The 24,349-nt window shown below is 35.4% G+C and overlaps 2 protein-coding genes across 4 annotated transcripts in view; one reads left to right on the top strand and one right to left on the bottom strand.

Annotated features, from left to right (window-relative positions):
* Positions 1-2,176, top strand: part of LOC107653725 (SAM domain-containing protein SAMSN-1-like) — a 33,884-nt gene extending 31,708 nt beyond the window's left edge. For all 3 annotated transcript variants that reach the window (XM_016440524.1, XM_016440522.1, XM_016440525.1), the window contains one exon: positions 1,393-2,176. In XM_016440524.1, the coding sequence (XP_016296010.1) occupies positions 1,393-1,577 (185 nt within the window). In that variant the 3' untranslated portion in view covers positions 1,578-2,176. The remainder of the gene's footprint in view (positions 1-1,392) is intronic.
* Positions 2,177-2,671: 495 nt separating this feature from the next.
* On the bottom strand, positions 2,672-24,228 carry LOC107653691 (glycerophosphodiester phosphodiesterase domain-containing protein 5-like). The gene is made up of 17 exons (XM_016440487.1): positions 23,849-24,228; positions 15,688-15,852; positions 12,330-12,433; positions 10,240-10,255; positions 10,011-10,070; positions 9,828-9,926; positions 9,642-9,735; positions 8,924-9,069; positions 8,605-8,687; positions 8,195-8,345; positions 7,894-8,115; positions 6,871-7,028; positions 6,214-6,361; positions 5,534-5,616; positions 5,197-5,211; positions 4,802-4,914; positions 2,672-3,667 (listed from the first exon to the last, which is right to left on the bottom strand). The coding sequence occupies exons 2-17, from the start codon at positions 15,802-15,804 to the stop codon at positions 3,552-3,554; spliced, it is 1,725 nt and encodes a 574-aa protein (XP_016295973.1). The 5' UTR covers positions 15,805-15,852; positions 23,849-24,228; the 3' UTR covers positions 2,672-3,551.
* Between the last annotated feature and the right edge of the window lie 121 nt (positions 24,229-24,349).

Here is a 24,349-nt window from a genome sequence, read left to right as displayed (position 1 = left end):
TAGCTCAATTCAGCTGTTCTGAAACCGAAAGCTCAGAGTTTCCCATTTCAGAGCAAGTCAACCCAGAGTTCAAGTTTTAACTCAGAGTTGGTTGAACCTCCTTATTGAACACGGGCCCCGGATGTCAGTAACAACCCAAGTAATCCATACATACAAAGTAAACAAAACAAATAAGTTCAGAAATGAAGTTGCGTGTAATAAAGTAGAATGACACAGGGGAAAAAAGTATTGAACGCATGAAGAAAGGAAGGTGCAAAAAGTCATGGAAAGCCAAGACACCAGCAGAAATCTATTAGAAAGCAGAAAGCAATCCTGCCCCTTGTCAGTGGAAATAATTTTAGCTGGTTCAGTCTCAACTGTTGAAAAGGTGTCCATGAGACCTTCGCAACCTTATTGTTGCAAAACATACTGATGGCATTGATTACAGAAGCATACCTATACTTCTGAATGTTCCAGTGAGCACTGTTGGGGCCATAATCCGGAAGTGGAAAGAACATTATTTCACCATAAACTGGCCATGACCAGGTGCTCCTCGCAAGATTTATGACAGAGCAGTGAAAAAAAAATTATCAGAAGAGTTTTCTAAGAGCCAAGGACCACTTGTGGAGAGCTTCAGAAAGACCTGGAATTAGCAGGTACAATTGTTTCAAAGAAAACAATAAGTAATGCACTCAACCGTAATGAGACACCTTTTTATAGGCCAACAGTTGAGACTGAACCAGCTAATATTATTTCCACTGACAAGGGTCAGTGCTTTCTAATTACTGATAGATTTCTGCTGGTGTCTTGGCTTTCCATGCCTTTTTGCTCCTTCATTTCTTCATGTGTTCAATACTTTTTCCCTGTGTCATTCTACTTTATTACACAGAACTTAATTTCTGAACTTATTTGTTTTGTTTTGTATGTATGGATTACTTGGGTTGTTACCGACATCTGGTGTAAATTTCATGTCAACAGCACCTTTAGGAATATATTTACCGAGAAAAATGGTGACGTGTTCAATACTTATTTTACCCACTGTATATATATATATATATATATATATACACACACACACACATTTAAATGAATACAATATTGTAATATGTTTAAATGAATTATTATATAAAATCATTTTAGACTTTGAGTAGCTTGATGTAAAAACAACAACACTGCTAGTGGAAAAAATGTTTTTTTGTGGAGGCCAGTTTTTTGTGTGATGAAAAACCCAACAGGAAGTGTGTTGAGCAGTGAGTTTGCGTGGGTATCCGTCACAAACGGCATCAAATGCTGCAATACACAGAAAAACATTGCGTGTTATGAAAACATACTTCCAAGTACTGCATGAATATTCATGCACAATCATCTGATGACATTATCATGACGCCTGTCTTGTTTTTTTTTCTAATACAGATAATAATCAGAGCCACGGAGAGAAAGATGAAGAGCCCAAAGCTCCCTCTGAACAAGTCAAAGCCGGACTAAACGTCTGTCCCAGAGACTCGGGCTGTTACATCGGATCTGACTGTTCAGACAACAGTAAAGAGGACACAGAGACCCAGCCGGCCCCTCTCAGCCCACCTGCAACCCAAGCATAACCACAGCCCTGCATAATGCTGTTCATCTCGTCCTCGCCTGCCTCTGGTTGGTGCAAAGACTGTTAGCTGCCGGCCACAACCTTTTTGACTGTGTAAAGCAGCCTTTGTGTTTCAGAGCTGTTGCATTAAGGTGTCTCTGACGACACTGGAGTCATGGACACTGTGAGAAGTAGTTACAGATATGAAAGATGACATGTAAATATACTGTAAATATGGTGAAAGTGGTGAAGCTTTGCTCTTGTAAACCGTTTCAGCTTTGCCTTGCAGATGCTAGACAAAACGACAAACTATTGAGATTACAAATGCATTATTTTCATGCAATAAAAAGATATCTTTATATCGTACTAATTTCATTTGTTACATATGTCAGTCATATTAATATAGCGATATTTACTGGTACAGATGGGGCTTATGTCAGTGGCTTCCTGAAACTAAAAGTGATGAGATCGGTAACACTCGGTAATAACGTGCTGCCATCTAGTGTGAGTACTTACTAACTACTGCCATAAACAATAAGCAAACTCCATCTTTTACATGAAAGATGCGAATGTAACTCAAAATTGTTGAAAAACGTTTGGCAAAATATAATCTTAAGTCTTAAAAATAACAGGTAATACTTTATAATAACATTAACAAATATAACAATTGTTTATTAATCATTAGTTAACGCACATTCAAATATTTAAAGTTCATCGAGTTGATTTTTTAATATGCATGAACTACAGCCTTTTTAAAATGATTATACACTACCGTTCAAAGTTTTGGGGTCAGTAGGATTTATTCAAATGTTTTTACATCTCTTATGTTCACCAACATTGCATTTATTTAATCAAAAATACAGTACAAACAGTAATATTGTGAAATATTACTGCAATTTAAAAGAACTATTTTCTATTGTAATATATTTATATATTATATATTTGATATCTATTTTCCTATATATTTTAAAACTGTTGGGCTGCTTAATATTTTCCCTCAGATAAAAATCTAGTTCCTTTCCACTCAAGTGTCTGATAACTTTAGTGACATTAAAATTGAAAACAAAACAAAGATGAGATCAAATACATTTAAATGTTTTTTTTTAAATAAAAAGTCAAGTTTGATCAATTTAAAGCATCCTTGCTGAATAAAAGTATTAAAATCTCACTGACCCCATGAGCCATTTATATCAATTTGTTCTGCTTGTGAATAAATATAGCCAATGTGTTACCCATACAATAAAAACCTGTGATGTTTTGAATTACCATAAGTATCATTCTGAGAGACTAAAAAAATAGGCCTGTCTACTGCAGCACAGGATGAACTGAGCCAGTTTGTGCACAAAAGTGGCTCAATTTTCCTGACTTCACTTGATATACTGCTTCATTTCCAGTAATAATTCCCTTCAAAACCCATTTGAACACCTCGTGAAAAACACTCTTGACGCAATTCAGAGATTTCATTAAAAAATAAATCACTTAAAAAGACATCGATACAGCAATGTAAATGAAAACTGATCTTAATCTAGTGCAATGAGATACGAATCACCAGCAAGCAAATCACGTTACAAAAATAAAATAAATAATCATATCAGCCTACAGCCAAGCTTTACAAGGGCTAGCTTGAGGTTAAAAAAACCATCTCTGAACCTTTGATTTCTGCATGCTTTTAACATTAAATCCATTCATCTTCAGTCTGTTCTTCACAAACATTAATAATAGGACACCTTTATTACCTGCTTTCATCAGATTGGACTCTAAACTTTACAGTGTACAATAAGCCAGCTCCATTTTAAATACGGTTCGATGCAGAAAAAATACATAAGTACGTAAGGCATCAAAGCAGAACACTGAATCAGTGGCATACAGTCCCAGAGTGTCCGTGAACCAACAAAAACCATTCAAAATAATCCACTGGAGATGAAAAAGCAACTCAGGCTAAATGAATGATTTTGAGCTCGAGATGTTCGAACCATAAAATGGATTCAAGTCGTCACTAAAGTTTGCTTGCATGACGTGCGGGCATCATGATGTCATCGCGTGCATAAGCGTCCAGACCGTTTCCTGTGTACACGGACAGCTCATCTGTGCTCCCGACACCGTTGCTGATCTCTGAAACCAGCACAAAACTCATTAGCCAGAGTTTCACGGGGCAGATTTCTCCACTAGGGGGCACTTTTTTCTGAATCACTAGCTGAATCATCTTAACATTATTTTAAAACATTTTGGTTGGCTTCAATCATATAATGTTTCACTGGAGCTGTAATAACTCCAGTAAACTCTAAGATATTACTAATATTGATATGAAATATTAATAATATTTGTGCATAATATTAGTAATATTTGTTACACTTATAAAAATGTTTGAAAGCAACACACACACATACATATATATATATATATATATATATATATATATACACACTGTATGTGTGTGTATATATATATATATATATGTGTGTGTGTGTGTGTGTGTGTGTTGTTCTGTAATTTGTAAATTTATATATTTATATGGCAAACCTCCACATATAAGTCATATATACATATGCATTAATTTTTGATATATACAGTATATATATATATATACACACACACATATACATGAATTAATTTAATCTTTAATTAATATTTATTCACATGCATTTACATTTTTTTTATTTCTGCACAAGCCAAATGTTGTCATTGAATTAATATTTATATATAAATTAATTACGGTATATTTATATATTTATTTATAAATCATGTTATCATATATTTTTATACACAGAGACACACACATTTAATTAATTAAATTACTTTATTAGACAAACCTTCACATTTAAGTCGTATGTATATATATATTTTTGTTATTTTGTTGTTGTTCTTTATATTTCTGCACATGGAAAACTCATGTTTATATATAGATTTATTTTATATATATATATATATATATACACACACACACATTTATTTATATAACATTTTTGAAATAATTTTGTTATAATATTATAAAATATATATTTAAAAAAAAATCACAAAAAAAATGTTTCTTATTTGTTCATGACACCTAATGCATTAACTACTGTTTTATCTTATTGTAAAGTGTTATCATATGCAGATATGAATACAGATATTGATGGTGTATTATGATCACCACCAGGGGGCGATGTACCACAGCCATATGCAGAGGTCACAGAGAGTTAATTTGTTCTGCGGCTTTATTAACCAGGCTTTATCTCCACACAGCTGTGTGCTCACGAGTCTCACCTGAGAAGATCAGTTTCTCCTTCATGAGGCTGACGTCACGACTCGGCTGACGTACTACAGCACTTAGCATGATCTGCTCCGGGTTGTAGCTGCGCATGCCACTCATCTTCCACCTGAGGAAAAAATCACCAAAACACACTTCTGAGGGTCTGAAAGTGCCAAAAAGTTCTGGTCACTAAGTATTAGATCTTGAGATATTTGATGAGAAAGTGAGAGAGAACGCTTAGAAGGGTTAAAAAGGATTGAGGAAAAGAGCGACACTGAGGTAAAAACACACAAGAATGATAATTACTGGAACAAAACACAACCAACAACAAACACAAACAGAAAAAAAACAGAACAAATAAAGACCAAAACAGTCAGAATTCTGTCCCTAAAATACTCATCCTCATTACCTGATCAGGTGATAGCTGAGCAATTTCAGTGAGCAGCGGCGGACAGGCACATGCAAAGAGCAGAGGACAGAGAGATAATGGAGGGAAAGTAGAGAGTGCCAAGAAGAAAAGAGCAGAGCCATCAGTTGAAAAGCACCCGGCCGCCCAGCAGAGATATAGCAAGCATGCTAACTACAAAACAACCTAACATTAACGCCAAGGACTGCTCTGAAAATCAAATAGGCTTTCGTGCAAATGTGTGCAATTAAAGCCATTAACTGACACAGCAAAAAAAGCTTCCAGAATTAACAAGTATTAAGAAACAGCTCGAAGGACATACTAAAAGAGATTCACTTACTTCTGAAATATGAAGATGCCAATGACAGTCGCCACAGAGATTAAATCTGAAGTGATCCATATCAGGCCATATTCATCTGCACTCTACAAACCGTTAAAGCAGCATTTAGCCATTAGATATCAATGTAAATACATTAAAAAAAGCAAATGAGGGGAAAATAATACAGGCAGAATCCCAATAAAATAAAATTGCAATATATAAAAAATTATATATACTATAGATAGATAGATCTCTAATGTGTCTAAATATTCAGCCTTCAGTACTATTTCCAGGGAAGTATTCCAAAGCTTTTTGGCGCTAATTTTGTCCACAAACTCTTGCACTACAGATTTTTCTGATGCAAATGTATGCAACCATTTGCAACATTATTTCTCAAAACTGATCTTGCAACATATGTAAAGCATGCCAATTTAACATCTACAGTATTCTGTGGAACGGATGTTAAAATGTGTTAAACAGGGCCAAGATTCACTACATCCTCCTTGAAAGCTGACAGCATAATCAAATGAACCATTAAATGAACATCCGGCCAATGTGTAGGACATGAATGACAAGCGTTCCAAATCTGTGGGAAACTGGCCTGCTTTTGAGTGTGTACTTGAGCGTGGCCAGCAGAGTATGTACTTTTCGTACGTAATAGGAGTGTGTGAACTGGGATTCAGCCAGAGAGAGATCAGTACCATGATCCAGATAGGATTAGGCACTTTCTTCAGGATGTGTGGGGCATCAGAAGAGACGGACTGAACCCCGCTGCACCACATGAGCGAATACAGCCACGGCTCGTTCACCGGATACACGTTCACACTCACATTACTGCCAGAAAACTGCCTGCTCACAACACACACATACACAGAGAGGAAGCTTGCTTGGTAAAAGTATTGCAGAACAAAACCCATTGCCTACTTTCATATAAATGAAACAATTAAATTGATGATAAAATATATGTATGTATGTATGCATGCATGTATAAATTTAAACTTCACACATTAAAATATATATTATATATAATTCTAAATGCATTGTAATATATCATAGTAATAAAAAATATCAATAAACAATTAGTTCTCAAAACATTACAAAGACCCATAAATGATCTAAATACATCTATTAAAATTGATAAAATATTTTAATTTTACATTTTCATATTTTAAATAACTGTATGCCATATGATAACTCCATATTAACATTTTAACATACTATGATTTTACCGTAATAGCAATAGCTGTATGGTTATGATGTTGTATTTCAATGCAAAATGCTTTCAGTATGCCATTTAATACAGACTGAGAAAGGCAGATGTCTGCTGACGTTCTGAATGTGTGTGTGTGTGTGTGTACCTGATATCCTGAGCCCTGGCCTGGCTGTAGTGCAGGGTCAGAGTACTGATCCCTCTTTCTTTCAGCTCAGCCACAGGAAGTTTCTCATCTGACGTCTGCTGAAGGAGAGGAACCGCTGCACGCACCTTCTTCCTGTACCAGTCAGGAGTCCACATCACCTATACACACACACACACACACACACAGAGAGAGAGAGAGAAGCGAATTAAGCACTTTTCATATTTTTTCTGAACATTAATACTGAATATTAAGACTATTAGACAACATTTCAACTTATTATATAAAACTGGTCAATATTTATTTATTGCTCAATATTTAAAATTTAGAATGAATAAGACATTAGACGAGATTTCTAATTTCTTCAAGTCATATAAAAATAAATACATACATTTTTAAATATATATTTTAGATGAATTCTGAATTTATTGGTTATCTCATAAACTAGCTTAGAAAGACCTTTTCTAATATTATACATTTATTAGGAATATTTTATCAATATTTAAGATGGAGTTAGAAGATTTAGATGGAATAATAGGACATATTTCCGCTAAATATATAAGAATAAATACACACATTTTTAAATATTAAATATTTTAAAAAGCTTTTGAATTTTTGGCACATTAAATAGTTGATAAAGGTCTTAAAACCTTATTAAGAATATTTTTCTCAATATTTTTGATTTAGTCGGAATAAGACATTAAACAACATTTCAACAAATTATATAAAAATATATAAAAAGTATATTATAAATGTAAAATATTTTTAGACGAATTCAGAATTTCTTAGAATAGTTGGGCACATAAAGCAGCTCATGAAGGTTTTTTTCAACTGTTAGAAGCTTATCAAGAATATTTTTCCTCAATATTTCAGATTTAGACTGAATAAAGCATGATAGACAACACTTCAACAAATCTTCACTGTTCAGATGTTGGTTTAAGATGGTCTTTAGACGACAATTTTTTTTTTTAAATCAGAGGCTTGCTAAGTGTTTAAATGTATGTTGTGTGTGTTTTGTGCTCTCACCTGTTCTGGTAGGATGCTGGATCTCTGAATGACCTTCAGTGCATCACTGACCCAGAGCTGGTGTCGGGGGTGTTGAGGTGGAGGTCGCCGCAGGCTGAAGATCACGGAGCGGTTTGTTCTAGCAGCCAGACGCAGCAGCTCCGCGAGGCTACACACCGTCTGATTGGCCGTGCGGTTGCGATCCTTTTCAGACATGTACTGCACCGTCCAGTACGGGTCATCCTGAGGGACAAACAACCTCAAAATCTTTATTAACTGTGAAGATGGACAAAAGAAATAAGGAAGGAATCAAATTTAATACCCTGAGGAACCAAAGTCCAGCATTGAGACTGCGAATCTCTGTCCAGTTAAAGAACGAGGCGTCGTGGTCCTGACGGGCTGGAAACAGTTTGTCCACATTGGTGGTCCTGCGTAGTGTGCGGTCCCTCATCAAAAAGGGCACGCCATCCAGACTAAAGCAAAAAAACAAAACATCCAATCGCATTAGAGTCCAATCGACTTAGAGCTGCTGCCATTCTTTTCTCACATTCAAAAAGATATGATAAAACAAAATAAAATAAAATATAAAATAAATTACTATTAATTCAAAGAGGTATGATAAAATAAATAAATAAACCAGATAAATACCATAAATTAAAAATAAATAAAATAAAATAAAACAGATTATGATTCATTCAGGTATGAGAGGTATGTTTCATAAAGTCATAATACCTGATGGTAACATCTGCTTCCAGGGCAGTGACCTTCTGTTGCAGTGCTTTACTGAAGGACATAATGGTGTGTTCTGGAGCGAGCTGAGAGAGAGAGGAAGAGTGTAATGGGAGTTACTATCTTAACACTCCTTCGAGGAAGTTAAACAAAGCGGTTAAAGCTTCATTGTACAATCAACTTAATGTTTAGACAGAGTGTAAGTGTGGCTCTCTACAGCAGGGACACACGATCCTTCCAGCGCTTTCTAACTGTTGCTAAACTTCAGAGAGAAACCTGGATGCCAAACATCCGCCTGAAAAACCAGGATTATGAAACTCACCATTGGAGCTCCACGACGGCCAATGACAGCAGGACGAGCACCGAGCTTGGACCGGTCCATGATGCAGGTAGAAGAGATGAAGAGGGGAACCAGATACAGAACCAGGAGGATGCTCACATAAATCACCAGCGTCACAACTTGAAGCCCTGGATAAACACACAAACATATGCAAAAAAAAAATAAGTGTCAAAAACCGTCACCACTGTTTAAAAGGTTTGGATCAACAATCTTTTTTTGCACACCTAGGCTGCATTTATTTGTTCAAAAATAAAGTAAAAACACTAATATTGTGAAATATTATTACTATTTAAAAGAACTGTTTTCTATTGTAATATATATTTTAGGATGTAATTTATTTCTGTCACGTGATCCTTCAGAAATCATTCTAATATGCTGATTTGCCACTCAAGAAACATTTCTTATTATTATCAATGTTGATAACAGTTGTGCACTTAATATTTTTGTGGAAACAGAAAAAAATGTTTTTAGTTTTTTTTTTATTAATACAAAGTTCAAAAGAATAGCATTTGTCACACATTTGATAAACTGAATACATCCTCACTGAATAAAAGTATTACTTTCTTTCAAAAACAAACAAGAAAAAAAACTTACTGAAGGGTAGTGCACATATATTTTACAATTACATGCTGTCAAAGTGTAGGGGCCGTCTTAGCTTTGACCCAGTCTGTCTTTTCCCCTCACATGACCTTCAACTCACTTGATCTTTCCATGCGCACCACCTGATTGGCGATGACCCACCCTAATGCTGTGACTGCAGCTAAAGCTCCGATGTGTAGGAACGGCCCTGTGAACTACAACAGCAAAAACATACAATTCATTGAATTACTTGTCAAGAAAGATCTCAAGACACTGGACAGTAATATGCTGATGAGGTTGCTCCAACCTGCAGAGAAATGATGACAATGTCCCATTCGTCCTGCCAGAAATCATCAATGGACACCACTCCTGTTATGGTGGAGAGCAGAATGGCCAGAACTACAATCTGTAGGAAATAAAACTTGTTTTAATATACATTCAGAACTTCAGTCTAGTTCTAGGCTTAAACAGATTTACAAACTCGTCTCACCTTATGGATCCAGTACAAATTAAGCTGCTGTCCCAGTGCAATGTGACAAAGTGCAAGAATCTGAAAAAAGAAATAAAAATACAACAGCAAATTATAAATAAAATAATAATTAAAAATAAAAATAATACATAAAAATAAAAGTAATAAAAAAAGTAACTTTTCTAGAGAAAACCATCAACAGCTCTCATACCAGCAGGGATAAAAAAAACACAAAGCATGCTTTACATACATGAGGCTTTCCAACACTTAGGGCCAGTTTTACTAACAGCTTGTGCCAGCGCAAACTGTCTTTTGGCATTAAAATAGTATTGTCAGGATTTACTAAAGACACACAGTGACGAATTAGCACTGAAAAGGCGTGGACACAGTTATATTTGCACATGACCTTATTGAATATGCATTTGTAGGCAGTGGCGGCTCATCGGGGGAGGCACAGCTTCCCCATAATTTTGAGGTGAAATGGGAGGAGGATGATTTAATGTTAAAAAAATTCACAATTCATTTCAGTTCATGTCTCAGAATGTGTATTTTATGTTTGTAATTTCACAGCTGTAACACCATAACATGTTAATGAAGTTGGAAAGCGCCGCTTTTCTATCGCGAATGTGCCGAATCTGCTGATGTAATTACTACCGCTACGTGATAGAGAAGGGGAGGGGGAGGCCGGGAGAGAGCTGAGCTCTCGTGCCTCCTTTGGCAAAAAAAAATTAGCCAATCACCATCGAATGTTCACTTTCAGCACTGAGGAGTGTTGAGAAAAGAAACCTTGCAAGGGAGGCTAGCCTCCCTTCTGATATCAACCAATCACTGATAATGTACCAAGTACTTATGAGTAGCGATATTGAATATTTGATTGCCAACAGATTTACCAAGCTGTCATTCAAACAGTATATATACAAATTTAAAAAAAGGGAAAACGAGCCTAAGCTGGATATAGGCTACAGCAGTCAGCTTAATTGAATAGCACAACAGGTAGCTCTCTTTTAACACAGACTTTTAAGAAGGGATGAATGTTTGCTTCAAGTGATAGGCCAGGTAAGTGAAATTATATTATCTTGCTCTATGTATGTCGTTTTCTGACTAAACGCAACCAAAAAGCCATTTTAAAGTGGTTAAGCAAATTATAATAATAATAATCGTAAGGGATCCCAGACCAATACAATTAGTGTGCCTCCTCTATTTTAAAACCCACGAGCCGCCACTGGTGCCAGATGACTCAATCACATTCAGCAGCACAAGAGACTTTCCAGAGTTTCTTCTGCTGTTTCTCTCTGACTTTTGACTTCACTGTCAATGAGAACTCTTTCTCTTTTGCGTTTCTTTACCAAATGCATCTCCCACAGTTATCACACACAGGAATCAGAGCTTGCAAAATAAACACAGTTTTTCACTGACCTGCAAAACTGCCCACGCAGATTGAGTCTAATTCTGGGAAAAAAGAAAGTTTATTTACTAGGTTTTATATCTACCACCGCCTCTCAGGTCAGGACAAAGGAGATTGGATTGCACATTGTTGACAATCATTTTTCTGGTTGCCCCTCAAAGATTCTATTTTGAAACTGATGAGATTATATTTCATACAGAGACCGCATAAACACATTTCATTACACCAAATAATGTTCTTTTTAGCAGCATCATATGACCCCTTTAAAACCCACGAGCCGCCACTGTGTAGGAGTTTCTCTTTCAGACGCAAAATTTATGAGAGGAGAGTATTTAAATGAATCGCGCAACACGATTTACTAACATTTGCACTCGTCAAATTGCTGGTATTTGCGTCATTATTTAACGCCCCAACAAAAGCGAATCACTAGGAGTCACACAATACCAGGTCTATCAAAACTTCTTGCAACCCTACCTTTTTTGGCCTCTGGTTCTTTTGAATGTTTTGTGCCTTTATTCTTTATTTGTGATTACGGTAATTTGCGCTGCGCTTGGTATCTTGCGTTGGTCGATATGTAAATTAGGGTGATGTTGCGTCTGTGTTCTTTAATTTGTGCGTTGTTAGTAAATCACCTGCAGAAATTTCCGCAGGTTTTGGAATTGCGCTCTCTCGCTAATTTGTCCGGTTTAGTAAAACTGGCCCTTAGTGTGTAAAATTAATTCAGAAAGTTGTTAAGCAATCCATGTTTGCGAATATAACTAAGAGTAATCCTTGCAATAAAACTAGAAAACTCATAAAACATGCTCTAGCAATGAAATGTGCAAACATGGCTTGCTGTCAGCTTCGTGGTGAGGACACACAGCGGGGTTCAGTTAATGACCAGCTGATGTCACTGCTAAAATAGCAGGTTCCTCCAAACATCAGGCTGAACTCACCAGTTGAACTCGTTGTAGTCATTACGAGCCTCCAACCAGAAGTAGGACCAGACGAGGAGAAGGAGAAACGAACAGCAGAGGAGGAAGAACCATGAACATTCCCACTGAAAAACAAAAACAGGAAGTGATGTAAACACACGTGTCCTCCAGACTAGTGTTGTTTTGAGAAGGGTCTGGCTGCAGCTTGGCGCTTGCACTCTCAGACCTCGCTTTTTCAGACCGATGAGCTTTGTAAAAATCGACACGTTTCAAAAAGGCGGGGCATAGAGGAGAAACAATAATGTACAGTATGTGGAAAATAATGTGTTTTTTTTAACTTTAAACCGCATAAACACATTTCATTACACCAAATAATGTTCTTTTTAGCAGCATCATATGACCCCTTTAATATTTTTCTGGAAAGCATAATACATTTTTTCAGGATTCTTTGATGAATAGAAAGTTCAAAAGAACAGCATTTATTTGATATATACATTTTCCTTATTATTACAGGAGTCTTTACTCTCATTATTGATCAATTTAATGTGTCCTTGTCTAATAAAAGTATTAATTTCCTAAATAAAAAAGAAAGCGTTAAAAATGTACATATCAGAGCTAGTCATTCCACATCACCCAATGTCTCAGATGACCCCTATTCACCCTACATTGGACCACTGATTGACAACTTAACAAATAAAACTGAAAGATGTAATTGCATTATGAATATGAAGACCAATGACTATTATTTCCAACAAAACACAACTCAACATTTGCACTGATTAAGCTTTTCACCAACTCTGAGATTTCAAAGACCACAACAACAGTCATCTGACATGTCTTAAATACAATTCCCAACAATAACAGCTCACGTATAGTTTTCTAGTGATTCCACACACCCTGACAGAGAACTGAATAATGCACGGACTCATGTTTTATTGGTCTGTGGATTGTGGTGGAGTCACTCTACAGTGGAGGACACATTTCACTGTTCTGTTTATTCATTCTGCACAGCTGACAGCTGCTAATCCCTCAATCCCATCAGCTCCTCCAGACCTGCTCATGAGCACATCGGGTAGGACACATCGTCACCCTGCTCTAATTATAGAGTGGGCGGGGCTAGCAGTGATGACACAAAGTTAAGCCAGCCAATGGCAGAGCTTCTGAAGAGTTCGTTCTCAATGCCGAGGTGTTACTTCAGAGAGCCTGTTCAAATGGAAAGATGAACTAATGGCCATGGGTGTGCATGTGTGTGTTCACTCCTGAAGAAGCATTTATAACAACTTGTGGGGAGGTGAAAAGAAAGTACAAAAACCCACAAACTGAATCATCACGAGCTTCAAACTGGATAGAACATGGAAAAGAATAAACAGATCAGAACTGAATACTACAATACTGCTGACTGCACAGTAAAAAGTATATATGGTCTACAATAACAATAATAATAAATTGCTTTAGCAAATATAAATAAATAAATAAACAAAACATTTAAAGCAATGCAGTATGCTAAATTTTTTACCTCAAGTTTCATGTTTGTTTAAATCAGTGAGTGACTTATCATCTCAGACATTAATACACTTAGTTGTCTTTTTTTTTTTACTGAATTTCATATCATATATCTTAACTTTTGGCAGCCCGGTGAAATAATGAGTCAAGAAAGGGTTTGTTTAAAATTGTTGTTTGTTTAAAAATATAGTATGTCAGCAGGCGAGATAAAAAAAATCATTTCAAACAATAGTATGCTATAACTTTTACCTCAGGTTGCATGTTTAAATCAATGAGTCAGTATATCCTTTCAAACATCATTTTAATTTTTGATTTTCTTTTTAACGTTTTTGAATTAAATTTTAGATAAAAAATATCTTAAGCCCAGTCAAATAAGGGGTCAAGACAGAGTTCGTAAAAAATGACAAAATCCCAGCTAATATTACCTACAGTAATATTGTCAAGTTTAAACACACTACAAAAATTACATAATGTATGGAATGCTGAGTTTGAAAAACAAAAACCGAAAATATTAATATATAATTTCTAACACATTTTTTTTTTCCACAGAAAGAAATACAATATCATACAAGACATAATGTACAGGTATGAAAAGTAAACATTCGAAATCAATTATGAAATAATAAAAAAATAATTAAAATTCAATTTTAAGACAACATGTAATCATAATCCTTAATTAGGCATAAAGAAATTCATAATTATTACATTTTATTTATTTATATATATATATATATATATATATATGACACACAAATATGTATAATTAAAATAAACTAAACTAAAAATGCAATTATATTCTATATATTACATTCTGTATAATTTAATGATAGAATTTGAAAATATATAGATACACGCATCACAATAAATTTAATTATAATGAACTAAATAAAAATTATAAAAACTTTGCAACCCTTGAGTGAAACTAAGCTCAATTTTTATAATTAAATCAGCTATTGTTCTATTTATATCAGTGCTATTCTAAACTTCTGAGGATATTGCTACATTTAAGCTTGATACCCTATGAATATTAGAGGACTTTAGGTAAAGATTAGATAAGGGTTGATTTTCAATCTGACTGTGGCTCAGATCAGGCCAGAACATTTGATCGCTGGGCTGGAATGGATGCTCGGTTAAAATAATGGGCATTTCTGCTTGAATAACTTTACTAAATAATGTCAGGATCCAGTTTGGTGTCACCAGACATTGAACTGACAAGTCAAAGAGAGACAGAGAGACCTGACTAAGCCTCTTGCTGTGTTGTATACAGATTGGAATTGACCTACAACACGTCCTCCAGGGAATCTGAAACTCTGGCTTGAGTTTCTCTCTGTCTGATAAAGAGACATTCAGACAGCAGAGGAGAAAGGCTTTTTGCTTCTTCACAGACAGCCAAGTTGTCCTTCGGTTCTGCTGTCTGCCTCAAATGAATACCGAACAAGATATTCATGACCAGACGCTGACAGAAATTACCTGAGAAAGCCATCAGTATCATCAAAGTGGATCCATAACTATAAGCCACAGTGTGGGAATCATAGTTGACAAAAAATGACACTTTTCTAAGCTCAGACTCCTCAGTTATAGTTGGCCACTTATTCAAGCTGTACTCAACTTCCCATCAAAATTAGTGAGTTTTTTTTATTAAAATGTGCTTATAAACTGCTAAATATATAAATAGCGATTACAAGTGATACAGTAACATTAGTGTAAATGACCATAACGTTTCAACATGATTGGTCTGTAACATTTTTAATGTGGAGCTTAGCGAAAAGTCAATGACTCAACAGGTCAGTGTCAATTTTGCCTCTATCATCTTCATTCAGTCTTTATGTGGTTAGAATACAATGGCTTTTCCCACAAAGGATGATGCTGTGGTTACCTTGGAGCTGTCGTCATGGGAGCGTTGGTACCGTTTCCAGCGGCAGCCGTAGATCCCGGTCAAACAGGACAAACACAGTTGTCTCTCATACACCTGTAACGGTTGGTGTTTCACCATAGTCAGGCCACAGCTGATCTGCAGACATCCCACTCACACACCGCAGACCTGCAGAAGCGAGACACATCTGTGAGAAACAACATTATCCATAACGAAACACTGTCTTCAACTAAATTATACTGTCTGTGTTGATACTGCACTGAAAAACCGAGCAAAGGATTTAGGTGTTTAGCTTTGAGTCTGGGAAACTTGCCTTAGGAAAACATACCAGAGAAAATCCTACAGCGCCAGAGAATAAACAATACGTCAGTAATAATTGCAGGAATCTGTAGGTCGACTGTAATGTGACTTAACCACGCCAAGTGAAATACAAAGCAAAAAATCTTTTCATAATCACACCATCAAGGGTAATACAGGAAATGACATCAAACGACAGCTGAAAACAATGGCAACACCACTGACAGCATTTAACAAGACAATGAAATGAAGATTAAATGCAAACAATTATTATATACGTATATATGTTAATGTTGACAATTATTATTTATTTATGTATTTAATTATTTTTCCTTTAGCGGTATCATTGATATTGGATAGTTAATTCTTCATGCTTATTTCACCAATTTTTATATTTAGATTACCTTTGCCATAATCTAAGGCTCACTTAAAGTTAACATTTAAAAACAATAATAATTTAATAACACTGTTAAATGCAATATTAAGCAAATTGCATTCTTTTTTCATTTATTTAGACAAAATAGTAAAAAAAAATTGATAATGACAATATCGGAAGATTTTAGCATGGTAATGGATATGACATTGTTAATGTATTTGGTCTTGGCAGAACAGATCTGCTAAGCTTCTGCTGCTGAATTGCTGCTGCTGTTGGTTATTGCTGTAGTTGTAGATTATTGCTGCTGCTGCTGCAAAGCAAGTACAGGAACTTGCTACTGCAAATACATACGTCGATACGGTGCTGTGAGTATTTAAGACATACAGTACTGCTGCTGCATAAATAGCATAATATAATAACCCATAGCAGGTCTATACAGGTGGAGCTGGGGAAGGTGAAGGGTTTCAGAGGAACTCTGAATGCTAACCAGCCATAATAACCTAAAGCAGCAAGCTTATTGGCTGCGTATGCAATATGAACCAATCAGCGTGTGCCAAGTAGTTTAATGCTGTGAATATCATCAGTTTGCATTAACGACCCATCAGCCTTCGCCATCTAGAGTTTCATGACAGAACTTGACATTAACATTTATTGACCATTTATCGGTTATTGACCATAACACAAAAATAATTATAAGCTTACTTGCATCAAGCAATGTTTAAATAATGGTGCATCTTTACTGGGAAAATTATCAGAATTGTATGTAGACTTTATTTTTCTATTCATCCAAAAGTAGTAAGTACTGGTTATTTTGGACCTACAAATAACTTCAAAATAAAGAAGAATATGCAGTTATGCCACCAACCTGGTCAATCAGATAATATTTAGCTGGACCACTCACAGTTCTTGCCAGTTTTGTGTTTAATTTGCATCTGACAGTCAGTGGATGGTCACTGAACGGTTGAGAGCAGGTCCTACAGGACTCTGTGTGACAGCAGCTCTTTGATTATGAGCTGTGAGACACACATACAGAATTCTAGATTTTCACTCACAGTTCTTGCCAGTTTTGTGTTTAATTTGCATCTGACAGTCAGTGGATGGTCACTGAACGGTTGAGAGCAGGTCCTACAGGACTCTGCGTGACAGCAGCTCTTTGATTATGAGCTGTGAGACACACATACAGAATTCTAGATTTGACAGAATCAGATATTCAGATGCGAACCGACAGCGGCAAAGCGGCCCTCTCTGTCAGTCTGCAGTCATCATATTCCCAAAGTTCAGTTCAGCAGACTGTCAATCACAAACCTTTGAATTTTCTTTAACTACAACTTATGACTCTAAACATGTCAGAATGACTGAGATGGCCAATCAAATTCAAGAATTTTGGCTGATACTGTTTACATGAATTCACGTACAGTAGAACACTTCAGTTTTAGCAGATAAAGATCACAAAGGAAGATGTAAGTAACTAAATATTTAATATCTGACAACTGATTTACAATAGAAATGTTGAAAGACTGACAATAATATCCAGTCATGAAAACTACTCAACTTTTTAGTCAAATGTCACGCTTTTAATTCAAAACCATAGGCTGTCATTTACATGATTCATGGAATTAACAACCAAATGTGACGAGACAAAAAACATTAACAGAGCCATTTTTGGCTTTTAGGCATACATTAAGAGTGAATGTGGAAATTTAAAAAGTGTGTAATTTAAAATAAAAATATTATTTTCAAAAAATTCGAATTAATTGCTTTGAAATAAATTCAAATAATTTTACTGTTCTTCTTTATTCCCTTAAATCCCTTTAAATCCGTTAATTATGTAATTAATAAATAAAAAGACCATTACTGGTAAAACCTGAGGTTATTTTAATCTGAAATTCTTTTGGAATGATGTAAAGGCATAACTGATTTCCCTCAAATGCATAATAAATAAACCCATCACAAACCCATAAGTCAGCCACTGACCCAGCATCACCACACTAGATGCTCCAATAAAAAACAACAGATTTCAATGACAGTAATCAAGGAGGGCTATCAACACCCAGCCAGCACAGATTTGATCTTTGTCCACCAGAAGCACCCACTCAGACAGATTAGCATATCATACATAACTCTCATACACAAACAAGCTACTACGAGTCTTCATTAGTCATTTCCTCAAAAAAATCCTGCTTCATATTCCATAATAATTGTATTCCTTTGACTCATTCGGAACAGACATTAACATATGATCCCTCACAAGCCATCCCATAACCGCAGTTCTTCAAGTCACGATGGATGTGTTACAAATCGGTATGAAAATGCTAAAATGAATGCGTGAGAATATGAAAGCATCTGGGTTTTCTCTTTTCCACACTTCCTGCTGCGCGCGATCAAGACTGGTCTAACCCCTTTAGTATCGGTGATTAGATTAGATGTACTGTCCTTTGTTGGGTTTTGCGTACAGCACTTAGACAATGTCTACAGGTCTGCAACGCACCGGTTAAATCATTCACATGCATCCTGTGTTCACCTACAAAAAGACAATATTGCATCAAACAAAAGAAGTCATTATCTCCTTCTGACATGTCTTCCTGTTGAAAACGACCCTGTCTGAGTGAGTTAACACTCTGGTATGACCGTTTAACTGAGGCAGAGCACACACACACACAAACAAACACGGACCTGATGTCAACATCACATCTGTTGCCCTATTAGTGAAGTGACAGTTCAGACAAAAATGAAATATGAAAACTCTTTCATCCTTTACTCACCCTGAAGATATTGACGAATGTAGGTGCACCAACAACAAGCGGATCCCACTGACTTACATTGTGACATTTATCATAATTTTTTTGTGAACTCTCTAAGTGTATCTGCATGAACTTCAGATACATTCAGAGGGTGTTATTCTCAGCTGGAAAGTAACTGTACTTAAGTTCATTCCCAACTTCAATAGGGTATTGAGAGGCTGAGGAAGCTTTACACCTGGGGAGTTCAGTGTAAATATACTTATATACTGATAAACAACAGAGACATTTATAATGTTACAAAACATTTCAAATAAATACTGTTCTTTTGAAGTTTCTATTCATCAACTGTACCATGGTTTCTACAAAATTCTGAAGCATCACAAATGTTTTCAGCATTAATAATGATAATAAATGTTTCGTGAGCAAATCAGCATATTAGAATGATTTCTGAAGGATCATGTGACACTGAAGACTGGAGTAATGATGCTGAAAATTCAGCTTTACATAACAGGAATAAATAACATTTTAAATTGTATTAAACATTATTAAGCATTTATTTTAAATAGTAATAATAGTTATTAATATTAATGAATATATTAATTAATATTTACAATATTGCTGTTTTTACTTATTTCTGAGCATATGAATGCAACCTTTGTGTGCTTAAAAAAAAAACATTTTTAGGTAGTGTATAGTGTAAGTGTGTGTGTACGCAGCTGTGTTGGTGTGGGGATTCATGCTCCAACCTGTTTCCATGGCACTGAGCTTTAAAGACTTACAAAAGCCTGAATTCTCTGAAATCAGGAGAGTAAATTGAGTCTGCTGCTTAGAGCCTTATTCCCGCCAGCTCTAACTCCAGACCTTCTTGCCCTTCCACGGCTGTTGGACTTTCCAAACAGGTACGATTGCCAGAAACAGTAAGCTATTGTCTGCTTAATTTCCTGCCTCACTCCAGACCGTCCCCTCAAGTGACCAGTGGGCCAAATGCAATGGTCTTTTTCAGCAGCCTTGGGTCTTGAAGTGCTTTCCCCCATTCCTTTTCTACGTGCATCTTTAAGTCAGATTTATAAGCCAAGAATCAAACCAACTTGCTCAGAGATGAATTAACCACAAAATTACAAACTTTGATTTAAAATAAAAAGTGTTTGAAACCTGAACAGTGCATGAAGCATTGCAAAATCCATGACTGAATAAAAAAGACAATATAAAATTACTGACTTAGTCATTGATTGAAGAATACAATACATTATTTTGTAAGTTTATAAAATATAACATTTCAATACTGTAAAAAATGCAACAATTCAACATTTTTAAATGTTCTTAAAATGCATTGCTAAATATTCAAATATGTTGTTGTTTAATGCAAGTTGTTTGCGAGTATACAGACTGACTTGTTTATGTCATTTGCATTGCTTCATGCAAGTGGGAGGAAGCTGCGGAGCTCTTTTGGCGCAGTTATTTCCATGGTAACAGCGAATTCTCTAATTACTGGATCCAAAAGGAATCACTCCTCAAGATTTTGAGTAATGTATTTTTTTTCCCAATGGGAATATTAAACAACTTGAAATGAAGAAATCAAGCTGTCACTTCAAGATAAACACAATTATTTAACAGTCTCTGAGCTCATGGAAGGTTTGTCTTGAAAGGTTTTGACATTATCATTAAAATTATTTCTCTATTGAAAAAATGATTTGGACTTCTAAAATCTAAAATATGTGAAAAATTATTCATCATCATCTACTCCACCATTCAAAACTTTGGGGTCAAGATTAACTTTTTTAATGAAATTAATGATATCATTAATTTTAAATTGATCAAAAGTGTCAGTAAAGACATTTCTATTTCCAATAAATGCTGTTCTTTAAAACTTTCTATTAATCAACGAATCATGAAAACAATGTTTCACAGTTTGGACAAAAATAAATGTTCTTTGAGCAGCAACACAGCCTATTAGATTGATTTCTGACGGATGTAATGGCTGCTGAAAATTCAGCTTTGCATCACAGAAATAAATTTCATCTTAAAATATATTAAATTAGAAAACAGTTATTTTAAATGGTAATAATATTTCACTACATTACAGTTTTTACTGTATTTTTTGATCAAATAAATTCAGCCTTGGTAAGCATAAGAGACTTGCTTCAAAACAATTTAAAAATCTTACAGACCCCACACTTTAAAACGGCAACACTTTCTATTCAGCAATTTGGATGGCTAACATCTGACTGAGACATCCAACCTTGAAATAACACTACTTTCAGACACTTCAGAGCAGCATGTGCACAAACATACTAATTGTTCATTCCTGATGGGATTTTACAGAGAACTAATGGCTAATGGCTAGTGTCCAGTTCAGAAGCCTTGCCAAACGAGTTGGGGAACAGGGGGTCAAGCGTCTACCGGGAAAACAAATTATCACCAACATCTCTACTAGTGATGATCACTTCAGGATTAACTGGATTTAGAAAATATTATATATATATATAATATTTAGAAAATAATTTTAAAATATATAATAATAATATGTATAATGTCATAAGTATAATAAAATATAATCTCTTAATATAAAAATAATTAAAAAAATTTGAGCAAAAAAAAAAGATAAATGATGACTACATCGCGTATCATTGCACATTACAAATCATGAAAAAAAAAATTAAAAGAGCAACAGGAACATTCTGCAAAATATCTCCTATGCTTTTCACAGAAGTCATGCATGTTTGGAAAAAGCATAATAAAGGTGAGTAAATGATGCTAAAATGACAACAATGTGACAACAACACTTGGGATGCGACAATACTGTATGTTTTCCAATTACAAACAGCTAATTTCTTCAACGTTCCTCACTCAGATTTCGGGTCCAGAAACTCTCATTAACTCCAGAATGACATTAACAAAAAAATGAACGCTGTTTCTATTCAAGGATTCATGCATGATTCAAAAGACTTAAAATAGAGAGACATTTAGTCATTGTACAGCTTCTGATTAGGCAGTTAAGAACAGCTGTGACATATTGAGGAATGAGTAAAACGACTTTGGGAAGTTTCTGTGGGAAATCATCCAAAAGATCTGATGGATCCACCACAGGGAGGAAGGTTTACTTTCCCAGGGATGAAACAAGCCCTTTGTGTTCTCACTCCTCTGGTGGGGCCTCTGTGGATTTTTCTGAGATAATGTGAGCAAAGACAACCTCGTTTATCTCTCTTCATATGCTGCTTTTGTTTTGGCACCTTCTCACAGGCTCTGAGAAACAACAATCTCATAGTTTGGATGCTAAACATTGGTTGTTGCGAAGAGCTCATAATGACGGTACCTGACGTAGATGTCATAGCACGAGCGAAATATGATACGTAGACCGTATTTGTGCCTCAGCATTACTGCTGACACCAGAATAAAAGGTGAATTCAGGCAATAATCTCTCAGGAGACGTGGCTTGTTATGAACAAGTCTACAGGCAGAGCTTTGGTCTGGAGAAGATGAAAGCCATCAACATCCAACACCCTCCGTCTGGTAGTTCCCGTCTTTTGCAAAACTTTTCCATTTTGCCCTGCTGTTAGTCTTTTCTCTCTCAGACGTTTCCTGAGGAGCGGTCTGCACCACTTCCCGCAACATTCAGCCCAAAACTTCTGAAGCTTAAGAGAAATGCTCCGCTCTCGTGAGATTCTGGCAGCACCATAAACAACTGGCAACCCATAAGCCACTGAGAATATGAGGGGAATGAGACCCAAAATTAAAGATTGAGATGCTGATGGTGGAGACCTGGGCTAGATGTCACAAAAACTAGTAATTTATGAAGTCAAAAAGTCTGTTTTCAGCAGTGATTTTTGATTTGAACACCATCAAGGTGTTAAACGGCTAATTCAAACCATTTATTAATTAAAATAATTTTAGTCAATTTTGTCTGCCTTAAATATCAATATTAACATTGTTTTCTATAGCTTCTGGGCAAAAATTTAACAGAATAAAACTACACTAGCATACATTCAAACAAGAGTTAACTATAACTAGTTAACTGTATAGTCAAGGTAGAACTGGGAAGGACAAGTATTTTTCATAAATATGTATGTCACATGGGTTTAAAAATCAGAAATGTATTTTCTTTAATTTGTTCATTTGTTTTAATTTGTTTATTAATTTTGCTGTTTTATTTTCTTCAAATTCCCTGCTTTGCATATAATATTAAAACATATATTAACAAATAAAACATATTAACTTAGAAATTTATTAATGTGTAAATTACAATATTTGTATACAATATTTTCATGCTTTAAAAATGTTTTATTGCTGATATTTTGCTGACATATTTACAATAGGTATATTCTATTGTGACAACCCCATAAAATGTGACAACATGCCCCACTTTAGTATAAAAACTGACAACTTGCCACCTCTGCTGCTGTAATCAGATCATATACATTGAGTATTTATAACTTAAGGTGAAGAGTAATTGTTAGAACAGACTTACATAATGAAGCTTTTCCCAAAAACATTTGTACCGCAATATGTATGAATATATAATTCAAAAGCATGAAATATAGCACGGTACTGCCATCTAATATTGTACAGTCATACTTTCATAAGGGAACTCAGTTCTATCAAGACTAAAAGAAGTTTTAGATCAACGAAAGTGGCATAGTTTACTTATTGCATATATATGTGTCAATAAAAACAAATGAAAAGGACTCTAAACGTAGTACATATGCACGTGATGGTAAACATGCTTAAGTACAGGCTACTTATCCAGACTCACCTTCTCGTCGGCAAGGTGATCAGCGCAGGTACTTGAGTTATTTTTCTCCAGGTTTCTCCTCTTAAACTTGTGTTGTAGTTTGTCTTTTTCTTTCTTTAGATGTTAAACAGACATTCAGCACTCTCAACTTATCAAGGTATAGGATATTATTGGAATTAAACTACAAACTAAGTTCCGTCAGTGCGCGGTGTTTCAAATTCAGTCTGCCTGACACGATCACCAGCGACGGTTTATATGATTTATGTCGATATAACGTGTTTTCACGTTGTGTTTGGAGGATTATGATTCACCGAAGACATTCAGTGAGTAAATCCATCCGATCCGAAAGCCCGGGGAGGAGCTGCGCGTCTCCATCTCCTCCTCTTCCTCCTCCTCTTGATCAAGCGTCGTCAGCGCCACAGTAGCTAGCTATACGTGATTAGTGTAGCATTTAAGTTCATAAACGTATATATATTAAGTTTAAACTTCGATTAAGTAGGTTACTAGTTTAAAATTAAATTC

The sequence above is a fragment of the Sinocyclocheilus anshuiensis genome, unplaced genomic scaffold, assembly GCF_001515605.1.
Source record: "Sinocyclocheilus anshuiensis isolate Anshui unplaced genomic scaffold, SAMN03320099.WGS_v1.1 scaffold315, whole genome shotgun sequence".
NCBI classification, from domain to species: domain Eukaryota; kingdom Metazoa; phylum Chordata; class Actinopteri; order Cypriniformes; family Cyprinidae; genus Sinocyclocheilus; species Sinocyclocheilus anshuiensis.
This window is presented reverse-complemented; position numbering and strand designations above follow the sequence as displayed.